Raw genomic sequence first — 17,472 nt, 5'->3', positions numbered from 1 at the left:
CTCTTTTCAGCTCTGTCATCAGGCCTGAATGTAGCCACAGAAAACACGTCCACATTGACTCGCTTCTGATAAAACCTCGCTTGTGGACACTGACACTTGAATTTCACATAATTTTCACCTCATAAAACATTATTCTTCTTTCCATTTTTTTCAACCATTTAAAAATGCAAAAACCATCCTTAGTTCGTGGACCATATAGAACTAAGTAGCAGCTGAACTTGACTCAGGAGTTGTAGTTCACTAGCCACCATGGGGGACACAACACTAGTGTCTCTCCCCTTAACCTTGCTCTTTACACAGACATGTACAGACACCATATACACCCACACATACAGACACAAACGTACACACAGGCACACACTGTCAAAACAGCACAAACAGCACTCACACACACAGACACATCAAACACTCAGGTCCACAGACACAGAACACACACATCATTCTCTCACGTGCACAAGCACAGAACACACACGTAAACATGCACGTGAACAAAAACAGCACACATACGTACACACCATAGAAACACACAAACAGCACACACACATCATACGCTCACATGCATAAACACAGAACACAAACAGATACATTCACATATACAAAAAACAGCACACACACGTACACACCATACAAATACACACACACAGCACACACACACACACACGTCATACAGTTACATGCACAAACACAGAACACGCACGCACACACACACAACTGTGAACAGGCTGCTCTAAGCCTCCAGGCTGACTGCACCGCTTTTTAGTCCAGTCCAATTTGTCCATTCTGAGTGAAACAAACTATACTATATCAACTATAATTTTTTAAATTAGTTTTTGATTTAGACAATCATGTGCTATTCTTTGAACTACCTTAGACTTTATCAGCCATGAAATTGGAGCATTACCAAGAGTTGCTAAATTAAGTTACTCTGTGAAACATCCTACATTCTTAAGGTTTCTGTAAAGAAATATAATCAATACAGTCTGTGCTACATTTCCCCCATAGACGTTACTAGAATCTTATAAATTGTCTGTTTTGTCAACCCAGTACAATTGTGAGGCCAGGCACGAACCTCTCCGTCTGAAGCCACAGGGTGAGCGATGATTCTCACAAATCTTCCCACCAGCCTGCAGGGTCAGAATCTCATTATGGTCTTAGAAATAACATGTCTCACTCAACAAAAGAAGACAATTGTGGGGTTGTTTCAGCTCTGGACCCAGGCTGCTGCCTCAAATTCTGCCTTTCCCAAGTTGAGAACCCAGGGCACCTGCTTCATAAATGTTAGACCGTGAGCCTCACCCGAGGCTGCGGCCTGCGGCATGATTTACAGGCTGTGCAGGGTGAGAATTAAATATTTACCAACTGCAGGGGAACAAGATTCCTTCCACATGCTGCAGGGATGAGGAAAGTCTGCACGCACTTGGAGCAGGGTGACCTCAGTCCTAAGAAGTGGACCATGTCAGGTGAGGACAGGTCAGGGGAGTGGGGAGGTGGGCATTTCCAGAAGGGACTTCAGGAGTTCACCATTCAATCCCTTTGTTCTACTGATGCATCACCAAAGATAAAACCTACTAAAGTTCAATGCAGCCAAATTCCTTTCCTCCAACCTGTGTCCTCTTGGGGTAAATGGATTCACCCCAAGAAGAAGAAGTGGAACCCTGCCAGGCACAACATCTTTCCCTGTGACATGACAAGCACATTCTCGATGCCTCAATTTCTGTTTCCTAAATGTTAACAGGTGTATTCTCCCTGCCTCTCCCATCCATCAGCCACACTCACCCTTCTCCATCCTACGTGGATGCCAGCAGCAAGCTCCCTGAAGTCCTGGCTCTGGTCAGGCTTGGTGAGCAGCAGAGTGAGGAGACCGTGTCTTTGTTACCTGACTCCCTCCTGGTCAATTGTCCATAGCTTGGCTGTGTCCCCCTACCTGTGCCCCGGCAACTGTCAGGGGTCTTCTCTGTGCAGGCCTGGCCACCTCTCATGCCCCGTCAGTCCTGTGGATGGTGATAGCTCCTCTGACCTATATGTCCTACAAAGGCCTGCTGGATCACCATCTATCCCATTCTACTTGCCTGAACCCGTTCACCTGGAATAGCCCATCTCTTCCTCCGTCTGAGACCCACATTCTCATCTGGGTCTCACCTGGGTCAGTCCACCCACAAAAAGGACTGTCCTACCTCTTTGCATAGGACACATGTTCTATCTAAGGGAATGTTGTTGTTGCTGTTGTTTAGTCACGAAGTCATATCCGATTCTTTGCGACCCCACGAACTGCAGCACGCCAGGCTTCCCTGTCCTTCACTGTCTCCCTGAATTTGCTCAAACTTATATCCATTGAAGCTGTGTCTTCTGTATTGGCAGGGGAGTTCGTCACTGACTGAGCCACCAAGGAAGCCCCTCCAAGGGCATGATACACACTTATATGGTAGGTTCAGATGCTGATGCAGCATCTCCTGTATCCTCAACAGCATCCATTCACCTTCAGGTCATCACCACCCAAAACCCAGCATCCCAGCTCTAAGAGCCCTAACGGTGTTCCCAGATCAGGGCCACACAGAGCACAGGATGCTTCTGTTGGACCTCTTCAATTATCTTCGATGTATTGACATTATGACTTGAGTCGTTGTTGTTGTTTTTCAGTCACTAAGTCCTGTCTGGCTCTTTGCAACCCAATGGATTGCAGCACACCAGGCTTCCCTGTCCTTCACTCTCTTCTTGAGTTTGCTCAAAACTCATGTCCATTGAATCAGTGATGCCATCCAACCATCTCATCCTCTGTCATCCCCTTCTCCTCCTGCCCCCAATCTTTCCCAGCATCAGAGTCTTTTCTGATAAGTCCACTCTTCACATCAGCTGACCAAAATATTGGAGCTTCAACTTCAGCAACAGTCCTTCCAATGAATATTCAGGGCTGATTTCCTGAATGAGTTGAGTCCTACTTTACCAGCTGAGCCACCAGGGAAGCCCTAAGTAAACAAAGGAAGATCCTTAACTCCCTGGGGCAGGCTTGGAATCTGACAGTGTAACCAACATCAAAGAACCCTGGAAGGATGGGCAGGTGTGGTCTCCCTGGGTATCATTTTATGACTCAAGGCTCTGAGGGACACTTCTTTAAATGCATCTGTAGCTTCATTGGTCTTTCACTGGCAGAGAGGCATATGTATCTTTCAGAGAAACATCCTTGGACACGATGCTTTAACTTCTCTCACCCCTTCCCCTGAGCCTGCTTCAGCTCTGTGCATTGCAAGAGTGAGAGAGAGATTTATCACATCAGCACAATCCCATTATCAGTTGAGAGCTGCCCTGGGGTTTGCAGGATTCCTAAATAGAAACTGGCAAGTACACAGACATAGCACTGAGAGCAAACACAGATTGCATGTTTGTGTAAAACAGCTCATCCTTGACACACCAAGGTCATTTCCAAGTAGAAAGCTCTAGGTCAGCACTACCCAAAAAGTTTTATGCAGCAATGAAATCTGTAATCTACACGTCCGACACAGCAGCCACTAGCCACACATGGTATTGAGCACTTGACATGTGGCCACTGGGATTGAGGAAATCAATCATATTTCATTTCAAATAATTTAAATGCAAATAGCCACATGTGCCTATGGTATTGCATAGGTCAACTCTAGATAGTTCTGTTTATAAAATGTTTATACCTCTTGTAAAATAAAAACTAGTCAGGGGCCTTCCCTGGTAGTCCAGTGGCTGAGACTCCATATTCCCAATGCAGGGGTACCTGGGTTTCCTTCCCAGTCAGGGAACTAGATCCTCCATGCTGCAATTAAGACTGAACACAGCCAAATAAATAAATAAATTTTTAAAAAAATAAACTAGCCAAGGATCCCTTTGAGAAAACTTACTCATGGAATAAGCTACTGTTAGAACCTGTTTACTCATAATATAGGAAAACTTCCCAGAATCCAATGAATGAAAAAATATTATAGACTGATTTACCAAGCATGTAGCAAGTTGGAGATATTTCTATGGAAATCATTTGGCATCATTCTCCAGAGTTTAAAACTTAAAGTTCAATTGTATTCTACATGCAACCCCCCCCAACTCCTAAAATAACCACAAGAATATGATTCTTATAGCAGGCAGATGGCAAATATTCATTATACCTCAATATACTATCTTTCTCAATATTGAACTATTTGATGTCAGTATTCACTTAATGCCTACAGAATGCTAGATTCTGTAAATGTTACAAAAGGCATAAAGGACATAATATTTGCTTTGTCCCAGGATCCAAATTCTGTGGCAATTTAAGGAAAGCAAACCATGAAGTGAAAAATACAGAATTCACTCATCAAACACCTCTGCTTAAAGGGTCTCATGAAAACTCTGGTCTTTCTTCTTTCTCATTCAGGGATGGTGGCGGGAGACAGAATCATGTTTACAGGAAGTAAAGAAGTCTTGATAACAAACAAAGAGTCTCATTTTTAAGCAGTTGTATTGGCAATTAATGTTTCTCATTAAAAACATTTAATGTTTCTCATTAAAAGTTCTCTCAGGAAAGTGATAGCAATATTCATGGCTTTCCGAAATTTTGCACTTTCAGTTTCACCCTTCAAGAACATAGGTGACCAATTCCCTCACATTATGGACACAGTCTTATAAGAGGTATTTTTTTCAGGATCCTCTAAGTAGTGGTGATATTCAAAGTATTTGACAACCTGAAAGATTGAAGGCAGGATGAGAAGGGGATGACAAGATGAGATGGTTGGATGGCATCACCGACTCAATGGACATGAGTTTGAGCAAGTTCCAGGAGTTCGTGATGGACAGGGAAGCATGGCCATGCTGCAGCCCTTGGGGTTGCAAACAGTCAGACATGACTGAGCAACCGAACTGAACTGAAAGCAGGAAAGCCACCCAATCAGAATGGACAGGGTAGATGAGCCAACCAATCAGAATGGTTAGTCTAGGTACACCAACAAATCAGAATGCATAGTGCATGGGAACCACCCAATCAGAAAGGTATTGTATGTACATCAACCAATCAGAATGGATAATATATGGGAACCAGCCAATCAGAACAGGTACAGAGCAGAACACAGTCCCATGTTGTGCCAGCAAATCTCCCTTGAGTTAGTCATCAATTCATAGAAGAGGGTCTAGGGTAGGGGCTGAATGTAATTTAAGATTTTAAAAAGTATTTTATATCATGATAATATACAGATACACATCATTTTATTATGCTTTGCTTTATTGTGCTTCATAGATATTGCATTTACAAACTGAAGGTTTGTGACACCCAGCAGAAGTCTATCAGTGCCATTTTTCCAGCAGCCTTTGCTCACTTCCTGTCTCTGTGTCACAGTCTGGAAATTCTCACAGTATTTCAAACTTTCATTATACTTGCTGCGGTTGTGGATGCAAAACGTTGCCTGCCGTATCAGCAAACAAAGGATGCTGTGGCCATCAAGCCAACAGCCACTGCAGTCGGCCCCGAAGGTGAGCCCTGAGGGGACTCAGGATAGGAAAGAACAAGATCCTGGCTCCAGACAGCTGAGATGCACAGAATAGGAATGATTTCAGCAAGCACAGGCTCTTGTATCTCCCCATATATAGAAAAACACTGAATTGCTTAACTTGAGATGTCTGGTTTTCTTTAATTAACAGTCATCTTTTGATGACTATCTGGTCATTGTTGCAAAAACTCTTACATATCCTGTCTCCTCCCTTACTTCTTGGGAGTAATCCCTCGGAGCTCACTAGGAGTCTGCCTTCCAGGCTTGATGTCTTTAGAAAATTTTCCAAATAAAAAAATTCTCAGTTTTTAGGTTGGGCAGTTTTTTTCAATCGATAACCTGTGATCAGTGATTTCTGATGTGACTCTTACAGAAAGTTTGCAACTCACTGACCACTCAGATGGTGGCAAGCATTTTTTAGCAAGAAAATATTTTTTTAATTAAGATGTGTGCATTGTTCTTTTAGACATAACACAAAGGCACATTTAATAGACTACAGTATATGTAAATATAACTTTCACATGCTCTGGGAATCAAAAAAAAAAAAAATTGTGTGACTTGCTCTACTGCTGTGGTCTGGAACCAAACCTACAACATTTCTGAGGTCTGCCTGTACAGACTTCTTTGTGAATGGATTAGCACACAGGAGTGTATGATAAAAAACATCATCATCACAATGTATTTGTGTCTTTTACCAGGTAACTCTAAGGAATTTACTAAAATCCTAACACTTCTGAAAAGTCAAATTCTATCTTGACAATAGCATGGTTCGGTCTGGGGGGCGCAGGGCAGTTACTAATTGCTAGCCATCATAGTAATCTGCATCAACCAGCGAAGAGCTCAGTCAAATCATAGTCCAACCTCTACGTTAAATATGAAGAGATGGGGTTGTCAGCAAAATACAATGAGAATCTCTACATGAAAAATGAAAAAAGAATTTTTAATAGAGGTCTCCTGTTTTGTTTCTTGGAAAATGCTTGATTCTTAAACTCTATGATTATTTAAACCATTTAAACAGTAAAGAGTTAAGAAGAACAATAAAAGGTTTTTTGGTGTCTTCCCTTTTATTTATGAAAGAATGTATTGCCCATATCCAGTTTTTTCATAGCTGGAGATACATCCCCCAAACAGCAAAATCCACATCTAACTCATCTGAGGACGTGAGAAAAAGATTGATAAGGGAGCAGATAAAAATGAATGTCTTCATGTCAATATCCAATAATAAGATATTTCTCAAGGTGCACTTCTGCTTTAGAATGTAATATTATTTATAACCTACAACTTAGGATTTTTCTGGGCAATTTCACTCATCTAATGGATCCTAATGTTTAATCCTCTTTTTTTCCACAGATAATATGCAATAATAACCATATAGTAAACATACATAAATATTATCTTCAAGAGACTGTAGATAATAAAGATGTCTTCAACGTCACAATGGGATGTAGACATATCTGCCATATGCTGGGTTAGCAAGCAGGAGTGTTGAGTGATGAGAAGCATTATCATAATGAATGTGCAACTTTTACTGAGTAACTATGGAATTTGCTGAAATCTTGAAATATTTTAAAAGCCAAATTCCACTTTAGAAGCTGGGAAAATGGATTCCTTCTCTCAAAATAAAATATCCATTCTGATGATGACAACATTGCTTCTTCCAGGTCATGCTGCAAAGTGGGAGCCCAGCATTAGAATGACAGCAGTGATGACATCACAGTAAGCAATGATGACGTCATGAGCAATGAGATGTAGGTCCTCAGTCAGAGCCATGTGAAGCCAAAGGGATGTCTGTACTATACCAAAGTCACATTCCTGACCTTCTTAGGACTGGCCACATAAAAGGAAACCTGTGGGTGATTTGCTGGGCCCAGCTGGCGGTGATCAGACTCCTGAAGACAAAGAAAAAAAGATGCATTGAGTTGCTTGAGATCACCATAAAAGGCACATTCGAGAAGAAAGCTCTACTCATCAGCGAAGGTAAAATGAGGATGCAGAAAGAAATACCAATGTTAGCATGTGTCCTTCCTTTATGATTTTCAGTACAACACTCTAGACATTTCCCAAATTCAGGGCCTAAAGAGAGATCCAATTCAAAGAATCTAGAATGTGTATGAAGGCAAATTACAGCAAAAATTCACAATTTTGTTTTTTAATATTCCTAAATCTCACCATTATGTGAAAATATAGAATATTTTCAACCTTCTTTAAATAACACTCTCCTTCCTACAGGAAAGGAGCAAAATTGATGAACTGACTCCATGTAGATCACCCATCTATCTCCTCAGACAGTTTTCCTGGCTCTTACATTCCCCTTCTGAAATGCACTCCCAAGCAGATCACTCACTCCTCCAAGGGGCCAATGCCTGTGGAAGAGTAATTCCCTGTTAGAATACATGCAGTATATCTGTAGAAGAACATGATCTGAAAGGATACATGCATCCCAGTGTTTACTGCAGCACTGTTTACAATAGTCAGGATATGGAAGCAAACTAAATGTCCATCAACAGAAGAATGGATAAAGAAGAAGGTACATAATACAATGGAATATTACTCAGCCATTAAAAAGAATGAAATAATGCCATTTGCAGAACCATGGATGGACCTAGAGATTGTCATACTGAGTGAAATAAGTCAGACAGAGAAGGAGAAATATCATATGACATCCCTTATATGTGGAATCTAAAAGAAATGATACAAATGAACTTACAAAACAGAAGCAGACTCACAGACTTAGAGAACAAACTTATGGTTGCAGAGGAAAAGATAGGGGGAAGGGATAGCTAGGGCGTCTGGGATGGGCATGTACACACTGCTATGTTTAAAATGGATAACCAAAAAGGACCTACTGTATAGCACAGGGAACTCTGCTCAGTGTTATGTGGCAGCCTGGATGGGAGGATGGGTTGGGGGAGAATGGATACATGTATATGTATGGCTGAGTCCCTTCTCTGTTCGCCTGAAACTATCACTACATTGTTAATTGTCTACGCAGGTGGTGCTAGTGGTAAAGAACCCACTTGCCCATGCAGGAGACCTAAGAAATGCAGGTTCAATCCCTGGACCCAGAGGATCCCATGGAGAAGGAAGGGCATGGTCACCCACTCCAGTATTCTTGCCTGGAGAATCCCATGAACAGAGGAGCCTAGGAGGCTACAGTCCATAGGGTTGCAAAGAGTCGGATACGACTGAAGTGACTTAGCACACATGCATACACCAATGCAAAATAAAAAGGTTTAAAAAAATAAAAAATAAATTACATGCAGTGTATTTTCCTGCCCATCCTGAAGATATTGGCTCAGACTGCAGGGCCCTGGAGCTGCATTTAACATCTTAAATAATGTAACTGGCCACCATGAATAATTAAGGTCACAATGGAACTGCAGCGAGTCTTGGGGATGGCACCACTCTGACTCCCGGTCTTAATTCATTGATTCCCGGTCACACAAGGAGAACCTTGTGGCTGACGGGGGCTGCATCGTGCCACAAGGATGGTGCTTCTGTTGTGATGATGCCTGGGGTTTTGCTGTTGTTTGTCTTTTCCCCATGACATGGTTGCACCAACCAATGTTGTTTTCTAAATTTATCAAGAGTTTATTTCTGTTGGTCTCAGCACAGGAGAGATAATCGGGGAAGACATAACCCAGGTTTCAAATTATTCATAAGCTCATCCCCCAAAACTAACAGACTTGGAAGGAAAGACAGAATTGCCTGAAATAACCAGAAAAAAATGGACTGCCAGTGAGTCAAGGAGAGGAAAAGGAGGATTGTTTGTTTTAAATATTCATCATGATGCGAAATATTTGCAAACCCCATGGTTTTGTATCAAAATAAAAGAAGCTTTCCTTTCTCATTGACTGCAATTTTCAGAAAGAAATTTCTGACTTTATCAGTTTTGTGCTAATGAATTAATGGACAGTGACACCTACATTAACTGTACCTCACCAACAGAAATTCTTGTCTGGAAAAGAACATCAGTGTTATATGTCTTAACTGGAGATTCAACCAGAATAGAAATAATCAGAAAGAAAAGTGTCATGTTTTGATTAATGCAAATTTTGAAAATCAGTCTCGTTTTTACCTTCTGAGTCTTCCTAAAATTCAGTGCATGATCTGGGATTTCTACAGCCTAAAATCCTCTTTTATTCATTCATATTGAAAGCGTTGTGCCTTCGGACCCACATAAAACATGGGAGATTTAAAAAGTGTTCCCCAACTACGATGCCTCATGGTTATGGAGTACGTCAATGTCAGGCCACTTCCATGTGACCCCCCTCACAGCCCCCAACAAGCATCTTGAATCCTCTGTGCTCTGCCGCAAGCTCCCTGCAGTGGGGTCGTGAACACGGGTCATTTTGAACGCACAGATGTAAGTGAGTCTCCCAAACTCGGGGATGATGTCCCCTTAGGAACAATGCAATGCATGTCTGTTAGGTTTTCACGCTGAGCCACAAATGAATTTTCCTCAAAGCAGATTGCCCAGGAGCGCAGTAAAAGTGTCCATTCTTCAGCCATATCTCCCAGAGATTCTGGCCCAGAAAGTCTGGAAGAGACTCAGGAGGGAGCATTTTAACAAGCCCCTGAAGTGCGTCTCTGTCCTGAGGACCACTGCTCGGTCCACTGGTACCCAGACTAACGTGTTTCTAGGTGCCGGCTTCATCTCCACACTCAGCGAGCATTCCTCGGGACCCAGAATACGGGAGAAGCACTCCCCACTTCTTCCAGTTGTGGCAGTAATAAGGACTCTCTCTCTCAGACCCTGGTAAAGAGTTCCAAGTTTGGGGGGACCCGGCAGGGCAGTGGGCTGAGAGGTGGGGATGAGCATGGGAGGTGCTCCAGGAGGCCACAGGGGGCCACTTCCCTTGATTTAAAAGCCTTCGACTCCCAGTGGACCTGACCTACATCAGCCATGGCCTCTGGTAGCTCCAGAGCACAGTGGCTGGCCTTATGTGGAGGCAACCTCCAGCCCACGGCCTGTCCCCAGTGACACTGCCCCAGAGCTGAGCCCTCCCTGCTTCTGAAGTCCTCAAGGACCGTCACCACTGAAAGAATTGGAGGCACCTGGGGATCTGAAAAAAGGGCTTCCCCACGACAACTATGGCGACCTTCCCATGGCAGTGCGGGCCTCCGGTGTTCTGGACCTTAACAGGGAGGGTGTCGAAGGAGCGAGAGTTACGGGGGCTGGTGCCACGGCAGATAGGGTTTTACCCCTTCCTGGACAAAGGAGCCTGGCAGGCTACAGTCCATGGGGTCGCAAAGAGTGGGACATGACTGAGCGACTGTCACTCACCCACTCACAGTATGAAGAGGGTTTCCCTGGTGGCTCAGACAGTAAAGAATCTGCCTGCAGTGTGGGAGACCCGGGTTCAATCCCTGGTTTGGGAAGACCCCATGGAGAAGGAAATGATGACCTACTCCAGTACTCTTGCCTGGAGAATTCCATGGACAGAGGAACCTGAGATTAGTTCATGGGGTCGCAAAGAGTTGGACATGACTGAGTGACTAACACACACACACACACAAAGTATTAAGGAGCCAGGCTCCTGTTCAGTAATTGCTGAGCGTAAGGTGTAATTAAATTCACGCCTGGTGATGCACGATGAGGACACAGCATGTGGATGCTCTCAGCAGCCTGGGGATAGAGATACAGATGGTAGAACTCTGGGTGGGACTGAAGGGAGGGTGAGACTAACTCCCCAAACAGCCTGCTCCTCGGCGCCTGTGCTCAATCTGAGCAGGTGTGGTCTCAGACCCCAGGGCCTCCTCTCCTTGTAGCGGGGTCCACATGATGCCAGCAAGAGTGCTGCTGCCTCTTTAGTCGCTCAGTCATGTCAGCTCTTTTGCAACCCCATGAACTGTAGCCTGCCAGGCTCCTCTGTCCATGGGATTCTCCGAGGCAAGAATACTGGAGTGGGTTGCCATTTCCTTCTCTAGGGGATCTTCCTGATCCAGGGATGGAACCTGCATCTCCTGCACTAGCAGGCAGATTCTTTACCGCTGAGCCACCTGGGAATCGCACGGTGTGCAGGCAGCATCGGTCCTGGAGAGCGGCCCAGTAAATCCCAGCCCAGTTCGGTTAACATGAATGTCTTGGGACTCTGAGCATATCATAAGTATTGCCCAGGGTGAAATGACAAAGTAACCAAGTCAATCTTTGGCAACATCCCACTCTCCCCACCTACAAGGTCATTTCCATCTTAGGCAATAACCCCTTCAATCCAGCCACGTGTCAGAAACCCCTCCACTGGCTCTAAAATGCAGAGATGCCCAGGCTGCCCCACCACCAACTGGACTGAGCCAGGAGATCCACGATGGGGGGGGACCAGGAACCTGGGTACCCCAAAGGCCACACCGATGACTCTCCTATGCACTGCACCCAGGGCCCTTCAGGCTCCCCCTTCCCTGGATCATTTGAACAAGACAGTCTTGAGGAAGCCCTGAGGGACCGAAATTACAAAGGAGCAAGATGACCATTTGACCTGGAATCATGCACCTGTCTTCAAGGACCCGAAACAAAACATTGCATACTCATCTACTCCGGTCAAATAGTATTTTTGTCCTGATTGTATTGTGGTGAGCAGTCTATAAGCACTCAGGCTCCTGGTGTCACTTTACTCGCGACAGCGTAATGCTGGGTGTTCTCCAGTAGAGGGAATTAGTGTTTAATGAGCAATCCAGAATGCCATGCCAGACTGCACGGAGTCCACGGCCTCCCACTACCTAAGACCTCCTGAAGATGTGGAGGGTAAGTAAGACATCAGCTGAGATGAGAAGGCGGAGTGGGGAGAACACACACAGGTAGACTCATGAGATGCTGGTCTAGTCAAAGGCAAGATGGCCCTGCTCTGAGACCCGCTGACCCAGGGCAGGAGCCTCAGCTGCTCTCACATACACAGCCTATCTCAATCCATGGGACAGGCATCTGACCCAACCAGCTCTGTGGTGAGGAGCCCGGGCCACACTTTTGCTACAGGCTGACTCACAACCTGAGATCTCTCCGTTTAACTCACAGGCTGCTCAGGACCTGAGCCTAGCTCAGATTTTCCTTACAATTGTGTCATCCATAGTCAACCACCCTGAAGTCTAACCAGCCAGCTCTTGGGCAGGAATCTCACTGGTCACTTACTCTGGGCCCCTGGGGTGGGTGGCGACCCCCCGACAGAAGCACAGACAGCAGAGTGAACAAACTGACTCACAGGGAGGCCCAGGGAGAGGAGGGCAGGACAGAAGGACAAGGGACGGGGCTCTGACTCTCAGCTGCCTGTCCTGGGCCCTCCAGGGAGCAGGGGTCACTGCACAGGGAGAAAAGTTACAAGGAAAGAAATCCCAGTGTACTGTCCTTGCTCTGTGGCCTAAGAAGTTCTGAGGAGGGTCCCCACCCCCAGCAGAGTGGGCGACGTGGCCACACAGACCAGCTGCAGGCCTGGCTGTGGCAAGTTCTAAAGGAACCTCTCGCTAAGGGTGGCCTGGACCTGCTCCTACAAGCTGTGGCTTGACCACCTGGTGGGTCTCCAGGGCCCAGATGACCACATGCAGGACTGTGTCCTCTTTGGAACCAGGACATGGGAGGGAACTACTGAAGGCCCAGGCCTTTCCTCTATGGACCCTCTTCTTCCCGCCCTCCTCCTCTTTTGATTAAGTTGGAGTACAAGAGTGTCATGCTCGTTTCAGGTGTCCAGCAAAGTGATTCACCTGTACATATACTTTTTCAGATTCTTTTTATAGATTATCTTACCCTCATAGGTTATTACAAAATATTGAATATAGTTCCCTGTGTTCTACAGTAGGTCCTTGTTGGTTATCTATATAGAGTGATGTGTATCTGTTAATCCCAAACTCCTAATTTATCCCTCCTCTCACTTTCCCCTTTAGTAACCATAATTTCATTTTCTATGTCTGCAAGTCTGTTTTGTAAATAAGTTGATTTGTATCACTTTGTAGATTCCATATAGTTGCGATATCATATGATATTTGTCTGTTCCCTCCCTCCTTTAGGGCTTCTGTGGTGGCCCAGTTGTAAAGAATTACCTGCAAAGCAGGAGACCAGAGTTTGATCCCTGGGTCAGGGAGTTCCCCTGGAGAAGGGAATAGCTACCACCCCAATATTATTGCCTGGAAACTTCCATGGACAGAGGAGCCTAATGGGCTACAGTCCATGGGGTCGCAAAGAGTCTGACACGACTGAGCAACTAACACAATTCTTCCCTCCTTTAAGGGCCTCACAGGAAGCATAATCCATGGTACACCTCACGTCCAGGTTTCCCAAATGGGCAATGAGGACACAGTGCCTGGACCCACACCTGCAAGGCACCTTTTGCCTAAGGATCAAAGATGGACCTTTTCAGAAATGTGTTTGTCCTAAGTTCCCCCGCTTAGAAAAATCCAGCTATTTAAAAACGCTTTGTCAGTTTCTAGCTCAGGCAAAAATAGTTCATCTTCCTTGCATCCTTTTTGATCCTTAAGAAACCTGGTCCTCTGGCTGAGGTGCCCTGCTTGCCTAGAAACCTTACAAACACTTCAAGAAGCGTGGGGGTGTGTTACCAGCCCCCAGGGCCCAGCACCTCGATGGCCACTGTTCTTTTTCCACCAATAGATTATCTAACTGGTTACACGTTTAAGAAGAAGAAACATCCTAAATTTCTCTCCCTGTATATTTTTTTCATCATATGTATTTTTCATCGCAGTACCATTAACTTACAATGTTTCAGGTGCACAGTAAGGTGATTCAATTATACATATACACATATTATTTTTCAGATTATTTTCCATTGCAGGTTATTATAAGATATTGACTATGGTTCCCTGTGCTATACAGTAAATCTTTGTTGCTTGTTGTGCATCTATTTTTTTTTATTGGAATCTAGCATTTCATTCATACTAAGTCAAATAAGTGAAGTCAAAATGTCATAAATTTTTTAGTTAGGCAAAAATTCATAAGTTTTCTAAGATATATATTATACATACTATTTATATATGTACGAAAAAGCTTTTCTACTGTGCTTGAGAAAGAACATCAAAAAAAAAAAAAAAGGAAGAGATGGAGAAATTGGAAAACATACTAAATGAAATGTCTCCCTGTATATTTTCAAAACAACGCTTTGAACTGAGTGTCCCCTCAGAGCTCTGAATGCCATCCTCCTGTATACAAGCACACCCATAGTCCCCCTTTCTCTTCATTTATATCAGGGATATGGGACATGACCCACTTCTGTATCTCCTCCCCGCTGCCCCATCCTCCATCCCAGACCTGAGTCCTGTGACTTCTCTGGTGGAAAGACACATGCCATGTAACCACAGGAAGGCCACTGAAGTAATGACCAGCTTAAATGTGTCCTTGGGATGACCATGCTTGACAGTGAGGGAGAGCCCCTTCATCAGCACGCAGTGCCCACTCAGGTCTGGTCGTGGGGTCTGGACAGGAAACGCCCATCACAGCTTGGCAATTGCTCCCTTTCACCCACCACCTCTTAAGTCAAGAGACACTGGCCCTTCAAAGGGGAAACTGTTGCATTGCTACAGACAATAGATGCATGTGCCCACAGGAGCAGCTTGATGGGAAGAGTTTTACCTCTCTATTCCCTGCCACCCAGCCTGAGGCAGTAGCTCAAACTCATACCAGGAGCTCACAATTTGTCACGCAGGTCCATCTGCTTCTGTGCCTCAAACCCCTCATACATCTTCCTGCCTGGCTACCTTAGTTGCTGCTAACAGCATCATTTAGCTCCTCTCTATACGTGGCTAAACATCCATCAAGGTCCCCTTTCCTGCACAGGCCTGGGAGGCACATGTCTCTGGCAAGATGTACTTATGGAGCTGGGTCACAACTGCAGGGAGGCATATTACAGCCGGCAGCCAGCTGGAAGCTGAAGTGAACATCAATGCCAGGAGAGAAGGATGGGGCTTCGAAGGCATGCACTCAGCAGTAGCGCCTCAGGCAGGTACCAACTCCGAGGCCAGACAGAGCTAAGGCTATGTGATCCATAAGCTGTTGGAGCCCCAAGCTGCGAGTCTGGCTTCCCCAAAATCTAGCAGAGGAGAACACCCACTGGGGATACTAGGGCAGAATCGCATCTAAGTGCTTCTCCTTTGAAGATGCACAAGTTAGAAAATGGCCCTGGTTAGACACACATTTGTATTTTGTTTGTTGTTTGAAGTAATTTTTACTAGGCTATAGTTGCTTTACAATGCTGTGTTAATTGCTGTTGTACAGCAAAGTGAAGCAGCCATGCATATACATACGTGTCTGTATTCAGTTGCTCAGTCATGTCTGACTCTTTGCAGCCCTATGGACTGTAATTTCCCAAGCTAGAATACTGGAGCGGGTAGCCATTTCCTTCTCCTGGGGATCTTTTCAACTCAGGGATCGAACCCATATATCCTATGTCTCCTGCATTGGCAGGCAGATTCTCTACCACTGAGCCACCTGAGAAGCCCACATATACATACATCCCCTCTTTTTTGGATTTCCTTCCCATTTAGGTCACCATAGAGCACCGAGTAGAGCTCCCTCAGCTGTACAGTAGGTTCTCATTAGTTGTCTGTTTTACACATAGTATGAATAGAATATATATATTAATCCAGATTCAGAGAACAACCTATGGACACCAAGGAGGGAAGAGGGGGTGGGATGAATTGGGAGATCAGGATTGACATATACACATTTGTTTAATATAATTTTTGGATATAAAGAACCATATATCCTGCATATGAACTCTAATTCATTCGAGTAATAAGCAATGTTGGCTCAGTGTCAGAAAATGATGAACTGTGTCTCCATGGCTCCTCATGGATGGTTTCCCTTATGTTAATGTCCCTTGGAAGGGCAGTGCCCATCAAAAGTTGCCTAGCAACCAGAAATACCTGCAGTCAATTGTGCTCTTCCCTCACTGTTTACAATAGCTAGGACATGGAAGCAACCTAGATGTCCATTGGCAGATGAACGGATAAGGAAGTTGTGGTACATATACACAATGGAGTATTACTTAGCTATAAAAAGGAACATGTTTGAGTCAGTTCTAATGAGGTGGATGAAATTGGAGCATATTATACAGAATGAAGTAAGTCAGAAAGAGAAACACAAATACTATATATCAATGCATATATATGGAGTTTAGAAAGATGGAAACAATGATCTTATATGCAAGGTAGCAAAGCAGAACAGACTTTTGGACTCTGTGGGGGAAGGTGAGGGTGGGATGATTTGAGAGAACAGTATTGAAACATGTATATTACTATATGTAAAATAGATGACCAGTGCAAGTTCAATGAATGAAGCAGCGCACTCAAAACCAGTGCTCTGGGACAACCCAGAGAGAAAGGGTGGGGAGGGAGGTGGGCAGGAGTTCAGGATGGGGGGGGCATATGTGTACTGGTGGCTGATTCAGTCGATGTATGCCAAAGCCATCACAATATTGTAAAGTAATTACCCTCCAGTTAAAATAAATATTTTTGAAAAACATATGAGAAAAAATAAAATTTTTTTAAAAAATCATGCTCTTCCTGGTGCCCCAGGCTCACACATCCGTCTGCACATCCCACATCTCTGTGTGGACGTCTAACAGACTCCTCAATATTACCAGTCAACAATTACACTTTGGTCTTTTCCCAAAAACCCTGCTCCACAGGGAGAGATACTACGTGTTCTGGTCCCATTCCCCAATACTGTCCCATTGACTCAGAGGTGGGCAAATGCCACATTTGTCCATGGTGAATATAACATAATCGCCTGCCATGAGGCAAAGCTGTTTAATGGCAAAAAAAAAAAAAAAAGTCCAAATGGGGGAGAAGGTCTGAATCACCTGATGAGGTTGCCTACTGCTGCATTGCTCTGGAACACCGGCTTCAGAGGACTTGGCATGGAGGGAAGCCGGCTCTGCAACAGAAAGAAGATGTTTTTAGAGTCAGAAGTGACCCAAACCCCACTGCCTATTCTAACAACTCTGACGCATAAAGAAATACTTTTATGTAGTATCCTGGCATCAATCATTCCTAACCACAA

The 17,472-nt window shown here is 44.5% G+C and overlaps 1 protein-coding gene across 4 annotated transcripts in view; it reads right to left on the bottom strand.

The window, feature by feature from the left end:
• Positions 1-4,437: 4,437 nt before the first annotated feature.
• Positions 4,438-17,472, bottom strand: part of IGSF5 (immunoglobulin superfamily member 5) — a 54,796-nt gene continuing 41,761 nt past the window's right edge. For 2 of the 4 annotated variants that reach the window (XM_005201964.5, XM_010801621.4), the window contains exons 7-8: positions 17,273-17,346; positions 4,438-7,366 (exon numbers count right to left, since the gene is read on the bottom strand). In XM_005201964.5, coding sequence (XP_005202021.1) covers positions 7,271-7,366; positions 17,273-17,346 — 170 coding nt within the window. In that variant the 3' untranslated portion in view covers positions 4,438-7,270. 4 annotated transcript variants of the gene reach the window in all.

This window comes from Bos taurus, chromosome 1 (assembly GCF_002263795.3).
Source record: "Bos taurus isolate L1 Dominette 01449 registration number 42190680 breed Hereford chromosome 1, ARS-UCD2.0, whole genome shotgun sequence".
Taxonomy (NCBI): domain Eukaryota; kingdom Metazoa; phylum Chordata; class Mammalia; order Artiodactyla; family Bovidae; genus Bos; species Bos taurus.
The sequence above is the reverse complement of the archived record's forward strand: the minus strand, read 5'-3'. Positions and strand labels throughout refer to the sequence as shown.